The sequence below is a fragment of the Gadus morhua genome, chromosome 20 (assembly GCF_902167405.1).
Source record: "Gadus morhua chromosome 20, gadMor3.0, whole genome shotgun sequence".
Classification (NCBI taxonomy): Eukaryota; Metazoa; Chordata; class Actinopteri; order Gadiformes; family Gadidae; genus Gadus; species Gadus morhua.
Genome location: NC_044067.1, coordinates 2,792,445 through 2,804,224, shown reverse-complemented (window position 1 = coordinate 2,804,224; position 11,780 = coordinate 2,792,445). Strand labels below are relative to the sequence as shown.

Below are 11,780 nucleotides of genomic sequence, written 5' to 3'. Positions count from 1 at the left end.
TTGGTGTTTTCTATTTTCTTTCTGTACATAGGCTATGTATTTGTATATCCGTTTTATATTTGTCTAAATGAGTCATGCTTGTGTTTTTGTTATTTGTACCTTTTTCCTGTAGGGGCCTCCTGGACCAGATCAATATTGTAAATAAGAAACTGTTCTTAATGTTTTATCTGGAAAAATAAAGGTTAAATAAATAAATAAATGCCGCCAACATTTAATTGTTGCCCCGGCTAAAAATACATATTTTTAAACAAAAGGGGTCTGGAGTGATACATTTTCAACAAACTTGTTTTATTTATTGCCATGAATGTATAAGTTATGGTCTTTACGAGTTGAACAATTCACCTAACAGTAGATGCATTTGACATTGTTGAGGGAAATTATAGCCCCCCTTGCATCTACATTCAAGGCAGCGAGCTCAAACACTTTTATCAAAAGCGGCTTACAATCAGTGCAATTGTCAGAAGAAATAGAAACAATGTATCGCTGTCGGTACAGGATGTTCATAGAGCCATGTGCCAATAACTAACAATTGCTAGGTTTATCCATTCCCGCATACAAAAAACAAAGCTAGGATAAGATGCTACACAACCTCTTTTTTCCCATCTCTCCAATATTCCCTGCTCTCCTCTCCTCTCTCCTTTACTCCCTCCTCTCCCTCTCCTCTCTCCTCTCTCCTTTACTCCCTCCACTCCCTCCCCTCCCTCCTTCACTACCTCCTCTCCGTCTCCTCTCTCCTTCACTCCCTCCTCTCCGTCTCCTCTCTCCTTTACTCCCTCATCTCCATCTAGAACGGAGATAAGATGCAACAAAGCCTGTTTCAGCAGAGGCCTGACCCCCCCCCCCCCATCCGCCATCCCATTCCTGAACAAAGCAAAGCCCCACAGACAATGTATGTATCCCCCTGTACCGAACCCCAATGTATGTCCGTCATCAATGTCAACTCTATAAATGTCTTATGTATGTTCTTAATGTGCCTATGACGAGAAATGAATGAAGGAAACTGAAAAATAATTTCCCTAAGGGGACAACTAACTAACTAACTCACTTTTACTCCCTGCTCTACACTCTCTTCTCTCTCATTTACCCCCTGCTCTCCTTCTCCTCCCCTACTGCTTCCCTTCCTCTCCTCCTCTCCTTCAGTCCTCCAGGGTGGGCTGGGACTTCAGGGGGGTGTCCATCTCCTTGGCCCTGTATCATCATCACCAGACCAACGCCAGTAGGACCAACGCGATCAGATATGTGAGGATGCCTGGAAGGACCCCTGGAGAAGGTCCAGAGCCTGAGGATGCCCTCTCGTTGCCTGTTAAGAAAGAACATTTACATTTAGGGAATTTAGCTGGACGCTTTTATCCAAAAGGTACTCAGAAGAAAGAGAAACACAATATATCGCTGACGGTGCAGTAAGGATGTTCATGGAAACAAGTGCTGAGCTCTAACAATCACTAGGTTAACTCATTCCCCGTATGCGACACAGATAGCTAGGATAAGATTCTACACAATGCTAAGTGCTACTTTTAAGTGCCAGGATGTAACAACAAACAATAAATGCTTGCAAGGTTATTTTTGAGGAGAGCAAGGGAGGTAGTGGGGGGTAAGGGGGGAGGCGACGCAGAGTCCAGCTGAAATTTGAAGAAGTGAGTCTTAAATCTTGCGGATGTCATGTGGTTGAAAACGAGGTGCGCTGCAGCTCTCTGGATATGCTAACACAGGCATTCTAAGATGCGGGTCGAAATCAGGGTGCTGTCAGAGGACGGGAAAGAGGAACAGTTGAGTGTCGTCAGCGTAGCAGTCATTGGATAAACTGTGTGATCTCATTACAGAGCCCAAGGATCTGGTATAGAGGGAGAACAGAAGGGGTCCCAGTACTGAGCCATGAGGGACACAAGGGTCAAGGGTGCAGGGTTTGGACAAGGAACCCTTCCATGTGACCTTATGGTTCGATTGGTCAGGTACGAAGTGAACCAAGATAGCGCAGTCAGTGAGTCAAGTTCAGCAAAAGTGGCGAGGATTGTTTTGTGAGTGATTTGGCAGTTGGTTCGAGATGGCACGTTGCAATGTATTAGAAAGGAATGAAAGAAGAGATACCGGTCTGTAGTTACTAGGGATGGGCATAATTAATCGATGCTCGATAATTGATCGTTAAGAAATTCGTCGATCAATTTATATTGTTATCGATCAAAAGGACGTTGTGTTGCATACTGTGAGTCTTGAAGCATTTAATTGAATATCACGATGTGGGAGAAATACCACCCTGCCGACTGGTGGAAAGCGAATTGAAGACGGTTCCCCAGGCTGTCAAAGTTAGCGCGACAATACCTCTGCATCCCCGCAACTTCGGTCCCTTCAGAGCGGGTGTTTTCTGCTGCTGGACTGACAGTTACAAGGCTGCGTTCGCGTCTGACCCCCGAGCATGTTAACATGCTTATATTCCTAAACAAAAATATGTAGGCTGGAGTTACTGTATGCTATGAGACAGTAGGGACAGTCACCACCGTATGTGAGTCGCTCTTTTTTTTCTAAATGTGTTGTCTCTCGCTCCGCTATTCTTTCGGCTTGGTGCCTCTTGGAGTCGTTACATTTTGCCAAAACTGTGATATTTTAGCAACAAGTTCAGCCTTGTATATGTTCAATAAGGTATTGCTTTTAGATAGACTAGTTCATGCAATTGTTGGTAAATGGGTGGCTCATCTTTTTGTTGCGAGCCTTTTCCGCGCGCCGGCTGCAGCCTATAGGCATTATATGTCGGCCTTTTCCCCCCCTTTTTTTCAAAACAGTTATACAGTTTAATGCCCACGTTTAGCCTACTGCCTTTGTTTGATTATTGTTGTCCGATAACTTGGCTACTTATTGTAATTGGAATAGGCTACAGATTTAGTCTTGTTGAATCGTATCCAAACCTTTAAGAGCGACTGTAGGCGCATTGTTCGGACTTTACGAGCGCCGCATAGGCCTATAACCTATAATGCCTGTATTTATTATTTCAAAACTGTTAAACAGTTGTAGGTCTTCAAGTTAACTGTATTGTATTAATGTTGGCCCATACATTATTGTTGGAATAAAGATTTCATTGATAAAAACATGCTGCATTTTGTATTTTCTACCAACGGGAATTTCAATAGAAAAAAGTTAATGATTAATCGATAATTGATCGATAACTCTAGCGATGCTCGATCAAGGAAATTTCTTCAAATGCCCATCCGTAGTAGTTACAGATGTCAGCGTTGTGAAGAACCGCACAAAGTCAACATTATGAACTCACAGCCACCAAGAAACCCGGTCGGTTACGACCTCGAAGTGGAGCTTTGAGAACAGACTGATTTGCAATGTTGACCACATCCTGCCAAAGGAAAATGTGTTTTCCGGCAGGGTATATCTGCAGCGAATGTGTTTCCGTTACCTCCGAGATGCAAACTTCTAAGCGATAGAGATACAGCGGAATGCTTATAGAATTCAAAGCTGAGTTTAATAACTAAGTTAACTTTTACACAAGCTTTAATAACACCTGGGTGATGACTTTCTAAATTCAACAATATTTTTTGATGTTTACAAGAAGGAATTGACACCAAGCCACCAATCCTCCCCTTCAAGAAGGCTTACTATCACTTACTATCATGGTCAACCCATTGTATTTTGCGTCAATTCTCAGAAATGCTGCGACAATCCTTGGTGTCCATGCAGGGACGTTAAGTCAATGTCGGTAAATGATATGAGGTGACTCACCTTTAGCTTTAACCTTCAAAGGGGTTTTCTCTGAGAGCTTCGAGGAGATTGGGTTCCTGTGTCCGTCAGGGCCCTCGATCCACTCCACAGCCTGGCAGTAGACCTCTCCCTGGTCCAACAGTTCTACTTTGGCTATGCTCAGCTTGTACGTGTCCTCGCCCACTTTGACCAGCTGAACGCCCCCGGCTCCGTAGCGTTCTCTGAACCTCGGCCCGGGACTCTGGGTCAGGCCCCGGTCCAGGGAGACGATCGGGTGGGGGTGCTTTTCCCCGTCCGGTTGGAGGTACCAGGTGACCGACAGGTTTGTTCTCTGGACGGTGTCGCTTGAGGCCTTGAGAATTAGAGTGAGCGCGTCGCCTTCCTCCAGGCTCAGCGAGGTGGGGGCCAGGGAGGAGACTCTCAGGGTGTCTTTAATCACTGGAAGAAGAATTAAATCAGTGTTTATAGTTTATGCTGCTGATGGTCTTTCTCTACTATTCGATCAGAATATATTCAAAGATGACGTTACCTTTCACGATGATCTTGGCAGAGTAGTCTCCATCGTAGCTGCCTTCCTGGTTCACCACAGCACACTCGTACTCCCCCTCGTCGCTCGCCTTCAGATCGGTGATGGTGAACACCACCGAGGTGGGGTCCCTGCGCTCCACGCTGATCGTCTTGGTGCGCACACGGTCACTAAAGAGGACATCCCCATGGTTTGGATCTCTGGTGCTGATGATGTCATGATTAGTTCCCTGGTGTTGCATACGGAACTCGAACTCGATCCAGCTTGCGCTGTCGTTGATGCCCCTCACATGGCAGGGGATGCTGAGCTGATGGCCGACGGCCCGATACAGAGGGCCCTTGGGAACCTCCGTGGACACGCGGGTCCCGCCTGGATCCAGCAGGACACAATCTCAATATTATCATTCAAATATATTCATTTATGTCTCTGTACAAGTAGACACGCCTTGTTCACACTACATGCGTCCGTCGACGGATGACTGAGGGCGTGTCTGACGTATAGGGGACTAATCTTTGTAGACACATACTGCAGCCAATCAAATCGCTTCCTGCTACAAAGCCGCTACATAGTCACCAACGGGGGACTAAAAACAATCCTATCATCCCACATTTCTTTAAAAAAATATAGCGGCCAGAATCTTCCTGCTTGTTATTGCAAAATGGATCCAGTAGACGTGTGTAGTGTATTTGCATAACTGCGATCTGATTGGCCGACGGATCCGCCGCTGCCTGAAAAGTTGAACATCGCTCCACATTTTGACACAGGCCAAGGAGCCGAATGGACGGACGGACCCACAATGCATTTCGTTCCCCATGCAAAGTCCATGAGATCCGTCGACGGACGGAGGTAGTGTGAACAAGGCCTTACACGCTATGGATGTGCAGAGCCCAGTATCTGTACTTGTGGAGGCAGCAAAACTATTTGTATTCAAGTAAAAGTGGAGATAGTTGTCTATAAGGCGAAATAATAAAAAAAGAGTATATGTGGATACCTATGGTTAATGTAGGGATGTTTTTTTTTTCTCTTATTTTAGGATATTAAAGTGTTAATATAAGTGTTCTCATTTTTATCCCAGCAATAAACATTTATAACCATAAACATTTTAAAACGTACGTTCAGTTCTTAATCCACACTTGAACCAATAAACTTAAGTCTAAACTAATGGCTATGTGGACATTGTGAATCCTGCTCTGCCTGAAGGACGCTGAACAGACAGAATACAAACAGAGGGAAATAAACTGTTACTGTTGACCCAGGCTGACTGGGCGGTGAGCCCAGCCTGAGGTGAACCACTCCACTCCACCATCCCCTCCTCCGGTCAAACTAACCCCGCTCCACTTGTTGCCGGTTCCAACAGGAACGCCAAAGAGGCGTTCTTATCAATGACCTCAGCAACCAGTTGTGTATAAAGAAAACTGGTAAAAAACGAAATAGTGGCGTAGCAATGTACCGCAGAAGACGGAGGAGAAGACGGAGAACGAATATAATATATTACATTGTGTATATAAAGTGTATATACAGTATATATGAACTAACAATAAATTAGGAAAAAAACACTATTTTTTTCCCAAATACCATTCAACTCCCCCCCCCCCCTTAAACCCCACACCCAACATAAAACATTATGTTTGATTCCCCCTGAGGTCTTACCGGGCTGGAGTTGAAGCAGTCCTAAGAGCAGAGTCACCACACAAACAAACTTCGAATAGCTCATGTTGAGGCCACAGGAGACTGTGTGTGTAGGAATGCCCAGGACTATGCACCACGGACTAGAGGCACTCTGGTAGGTTGCACTTACTCGGAAAGTAACAGAGAAACAAAACCGAAAGTAAAATCACAAAAGGGATATGAAAAAAAGGAAAACTAGAGTGCAGATGAATACGTTGTTACAGTGCTCAACTTGGAGGAGCTGTAGTCACAGTTTTATATTTCTGTCAACTTTCCCTTTGTATTCAAAACATTTATTTTAAGTGCGAAGGCAACCTATTGTATTTGTTAGTTTTATTAGGGTGCCAAGAACAAAGTGCGAAGGCAACCTATTGTAATTGTTAGTTTTATTATTATTATTCCGCCACGTTTGACTTACACAGCCTAAACCACCAGCACGCTTTTTATGAAACTTACTACAGCTGTAGAGGCTGACTCAAGATTAACAGAGAGCAAATATTACACTGATTGGCCAAAAGGGGGCGCTATAGCAACAGTCCAAATATGCAAACTTTGAATAAACATATCTCATAACTGTTCTGACTTAGTCATGAAACTTTATTAACACATGAATATCCTCATGAACAAATATGCCGCAAGAATCTATGACTTATGTTTGATAGATTTACGACTATCTCGAACTTTGTTTAAAACACTCAATTCCTTAAGGATCCTAGGTTCATTAACTTAGCCAAAAATCCTGTAACAGCCATTATCTATGGACCAATGTCTTCAATCTGACTTTAAGCGAAAACTGTACAATAAAAACTAAAACGCCAAGGAGCCATTAACTTCTATAAAGGGTGTGGTTTAAAACGTGTAAAGACTAAAATGCTTACATCAACATCAAAATGGACTCCTATGATCTTGAGTCCAATACAAAAGTTGTTGAAAATCAAATTCTGAACAAGATCAAGTCCACATATTTTCAATTAGGGCGTGGCATCGAAATGGGCGTTGCCTGTTACTCAAATCACCGGAGTTCATAGAAGGAATGTTTGATTTGAGCGGCACCAACTTATTGGCTGTTGGGGACCACAACTTCTCAAGTAAAATGAAGTTGATTGACAAAACAACATGGCCGCCAGAGGCTCAAAATCGTCCAAAATGAACATAATGCCAAAAGACAAGGTTAACTTAAACCAATCATCATCATCAACCTTGGTGTAGTCAAAGGCACATGGGTCAAGATGAACCCTTCCAAATGTTCATATCGGGCTATAGGGAGCGGTAAAACAATTAACTGAAAATGTGACCTCTCCAAATTGTACCCAGATCAGGCGATAGGGGGAGCTATATCAATGAAATGAAAATGCAGACTTTGGATGGACATATTTTCTGACCCCTTTCACCTACAGTTATGAAATCATGTAGACATTTGTCCAATAACCTGTAACAAAATGGTGGCTGGACGTCCAAATTAGCCCAATCAATGTTTGGTGAAAAAAGGCGGGGTAAACTTGAGTCAATGAAAACCAAACTTGGCGTATTTAAAGAAGCAGAGGTCAAGGTTAACCAGGCTAAATGTCATCAAAATGATATGATGGGGCGCTAAAGCAATCTATTGAAATCTTTAATGATTCAAATCATCAGCTTTTTTGACATAAGGTCATGAAAATGTGTTTGCCCGTCATCAGATCCAAGCTGATGCTATTCCAGTGTTGTCAAGCGTATGCAAACAAAAAAGGTCTTAATGTTCTTCGTCAGGGTCTTCATTGACAGCATCATGGCCTCATGGTCTATCAGGGTCTTCATGGTCTGCGTCAGGGTTTTCAATGGCCTGTCAGGGTCTTAATGGTCGGCTTTAGGCTTAGCACCCGTACAATGCTGCTTGCAGCTTTAATTATTATTATTTTACTCCAAATAAATATATTTTGAGTAGATTTGTGTTATTGATTTGTGAAATATTTCAATAGAATAAAAAAATTATATAAAATAAATCTATGAAATAATAAAAGAGAGTGGATAGCTGTCCATTGTAGTTTGCCGACATCCTTTCCTCTCTTACTGTGTTTCCCGTATTTCCCGGATGGGTTAACGGGAGATGATGCCATTAAGACTCCACAAAACTGACAGGGACGTTCCGTTTCAGGAAAAATTTGTGTCAATGTAAGTTCACAAGTAAATGAAATATATAACATAGGTCTTCTGGTCGTGTTCTAAAGATCCTATGGCATGCTACTTTATGGATGCTTCAATATAGGTATTAGTGGACCCTTAACACAGTATTTGAAGACGTTCCCGAAATTCAGCCGTGGTGCAGAATTACGGCCATTACGAGCCAGTCGCACATTGAGCTTTCCCCATACACGCCGCTTCGGTGTCTGTAGCTTTAATGCAAATGAGGAGAGAGTCGGGTCAAGGAAGAGGGTGGGGGTGTGGCCCTGAGCAGCTTGCGGCCACGGTACCATGCGCTCTGTTTACAGTGAATGCATCGCAATCCCGAGGCGCACCCAGCCTTTGGCCGTGTTCTGTAAATATTCTAGAACACTCCGGGGGCTCCGACGGGAGTCCTGGAGCTAAATATCTAAATAATGTATTATACATAGATATCATCATATAATTTAAATTATCACGGCCAAAAGCTGTGTGTGCCTCCAGATGCTATTATGAATCTCAAACGACTGCGTCGGGTTCTCCGACGTCTCTGGTTCCTCCACTTCCACATCAATCTGAAGTAGACTGAATCACGACATGGAGGAGAAAGGGATTGTTGCCTGTGATTGTTGACCGCGATTGTCTCCAGCCGGAGCCCCGCTGCCCACTGCCGAGGCACCACTGCCGAGGCACCGGTTGCATGTTGACATTGGTCAACATGCAACCTGGATACCCAGAATCCCCTGCTAGACCCTGTAGGAGTCGCCACAATAGTTTGCAGGGTTCTTTAATTACCTCCTTTTAAATAATAAAATTCCCCCTTCCACGATAAATCCATCGTGGCAGTTTTTCACTTACACGATGGTCTGGAACTGGTCTTATAGAAACAGGACTATATGGAAACTGGTCTTATAGAAACAGGACTATATAGAAACTGGTCTGTATAGAAACCGGCGCAGGCACTGCACTACCTTTGCGGACCACTGGCCGAACACCACCGCTTACTGTGTGCAATTAATACATGTGATGAACATGTTTATCTACTTGTCTTACAATGTATTCGTTACTCTCCTAAAGCATTCATTTTTTTGTGTTAACACTCAATCACAAACTTGTCTGATAGATCTGTCTGCCTGGTGTATTGATCAATGCAGTGTGTTCCCTGTTTGCTGCCGTCTCCACAAACATGAATCGACCTTGGAACACTAGGCAACAGCACCCTCTAGTGGCAAATACAATTGTGTAAGAAACAAACAAATGCATAAAATAAAGTAAACTTATTGAATAATGTCGATCAATTTGCGTTCATCTGGGGGGACGTAAGCCATGCTCTTCCGATACAGATAAAGTAGGGCACAACCAACCGCCCACGCAATGGGGTATATTGAGGTATTGTGTAATGATTACATAAAAAAAAGTCAATGTGATTATGTTTCAGTTTTTATTGTGTTGGGAAAACATTGTTTCAGCTCACAAGATGTGCCCTAAGGCAGTTAGATATACAGAATAAAAGGTTTGAATTTCATTGTTGCATTGTTTTAAGCAAACACTTGTTCTCTATGACTTGATGGGTGTGTATGTATTTGTGTTTTGTTATTCCCCCAACAACTGTTTGGATTTCGATAAAAAAAACAGCGATAACCTTTATCTCCTCCAGACTGGACTACTGTAACGCACTACTCATCGGGATCCCTAGCAAGAGCCTGCAGAGGCTTCAATACATACAAAACTCAGCAGTTAGGATCCTGATGAGAGTGCGCAAGCATGAGCACATTACCCCCATCCTCCACTCACTCCACTGGCTTCCGGTTTCCACCAGGATTGAGCACATGGTTTCCCTCCTCACTCACCAATGTATCCATGGACATGCCCCCCCCTACCTCAAAGAACTTCTCAACATACATAACACAACACGCTCCCTCCACTCCACTCACTCTAACCTCCTCCACATACCCAGAACCAATATAGGACCATGGGAGATAGGGCCTTCAGTGCTGCCGCCCCACGCCTGTGGAACGCCCTCCCTGACACCTTGAGGGCACCACAATCCACTGATACTTTAAAAAAGGTCTTAAAACATTTATTTTTAAAAAAAACCTTTGGCTCCCACTCTTTGATGTTGTTAAACCCCCTTTTTATTTTTATTTTTGCTTTTAACCTGTAGGCCTTTAGATCTTCGGATGAAAAGGGCTATAAATTAAATGTATTATTATTATTATTATTATCAACGCATAACACACAGATATTATTAGGTTCCATCATTGAATGGATGCTTTTATCCAAAGCAAATTACAATGAGTGCATTCACGAAGATGAAACCTAGAAGTTGCATATTCATATGAGTCCATTAAATAAGAAGAAGAAAGCTTCAAGTGCAACATCATAGAAACGAGAGAGAGCCGAGAGCTACTTACCAGGTTGGGGGTGAAGCAGTCCTAAGAGCAGAGTCACCGCACAAACTAACTTCGAAGAGCTCATGTTGAGGCCAAAGGAGACTGTGTGTGTGACACTGCCCAGGACTATGCACCACGGACACGAGGTGCATAGTTGTTGACCGCGATTGTCTCCCGCCGGAGCCCCGCTGCCGAGGCACCACTGCCGAGGCAGCGGGCAGCGGTGGTGGTGCCCCGCGGTAGCTAGCAGTGGGTGGGGCCCCGCGGCAGCGGGGCTCCGGTGAGAAACAATCGCGGTCAACAATCAAGTACCTCCGGTGAGAAACAATCGCGGGCAGCAATCCCTTTCTCCTCCACGGTTCATTTACTTCAGGGAGACAAAGCCAAAGTTCCTTTCCCCCCAATTCCTTCTCAACCATGGCTGAGATATCCCTCAATACGAGTCTCGTTGTGGAAATACCAGAGACGTCACAGAACCCGACGTGTTATGCGCCATAATACCAACAGCAGAGCGGTTATCCAAATAAAGTGTACAACACTTGCGTTACAGTGTGTGTATTCACACACAGACACACACACGTGGCGCTCGCACGGTCGTTGCTCTATGGGCAAAGCAGAGAAAGGGGAGGTAGCATGTCCCTGTGTAATGACATACTGGGAAAATTCTAAGACGCATCTGAGCTTCGTTTTTTCAAAGGCGGAGCAGAATGCCTAGTGCTCAATTTCGCAATTTCTAGCTACTGGGGTAGCTAGAAATTGGGTTGCCAATTGCGATAGGTAGGCTTGGGGAACTCATTAATCTTAGGAAACCTCAGAAAGTACAATTTTCATGCCAAGGGATCTTTAATGCCGAAATTGTACATATTCTGCCATTAAGCACAGAGGCCAAACTGCCATTAAGCGGACAGTCTTGTTTGCTTAGAAACCTTTAAGTTGTCTGTTGGTCGCTAACATTGAAGGCTCTGCATAACACTGTGGGGATTATAGATATAGCCAATGTATAACCTGAACTATGCAACTTTTCTACGAACTTTTCTAAGATATCTTGGGCTGTATTCAAAGAATCTTAGAGCTAAAAGTAGCACCTAAGTCTGGGAGAGCTTAAAAGTCCTCTAGAGGACTCCTAACTCAGTTAGACCTATTCACAAAGAATCTGAAAATGGCTGCAGCGAGACGAAATGTTTTGGAGACAATGGAGGACTGTGAGTTGATAAAGAGATATAGGCTCAATCGTGAGATATCAAACTTGTGGTTGAATAAGTGCGGGATGCAAGAAAGTCCCCAACATACCGCCAACATCTAATTGTTGCCCTGGCTACATTATACATGTTTTTAAACAAAAGGGGTCCGGAACGATA

At 43.7% G+C, this 11,780-nt stretch overlaps 1 protein-coding gene across 1 annotated transcript; it reads right to left on the bottom strand.

The window, feature by feature from the left end:
* Positions 1-267: 267 nt before the first annotated feature.
* Positions 268-6,032, bottom strand: LOC115533376 (immunoglobulin superfamily member 2). The gene is made up of 4 exons (XM_030343886.1): positions 5,876-6,032; positions 4,229-4,594; positions 3,721-4,137; positions 268-1,300 (listed from the first exon to the last, which is right to left on the bottom strand). The coding sequence occupies exons 1-4, from the start codon at positions 5,937-5,939 to the stop codon at positions 1,200-1,202; spliced, it is 948 nt and encodes a 315-aa protein (XP_030199746.1). The 5' UTR covers positions 5,940-6,032; the 3' UTR covers positions 268-1,199.
* Positions 6,033-11,780: the final 5,748 nt, after the last annotated feature.

Coding starts and splice junctions, on each gene's coding strand:
- LOC115533376 (XM_030343886.1), bottom strand. CDS start 5,939: ATGAGCTATTCGAAGTTTGTTTGTGTGGTGACTCTGCTCTTAGGACTG. Junction 4,595..5,875: donor ACTGCTTCAACTCCAGCCCG/GTAAGACCTCAG, acceptor TGCTGGATCCAG/GCGGGACCCGCGTGTCCACG. Junction 4,138..4,228: donor TGCCAAGATCATCGTGAAAG/GTAACGTCATCT, acceptor TTCTTCTTCCAG/TGATTAAAGACACCCTGAGA.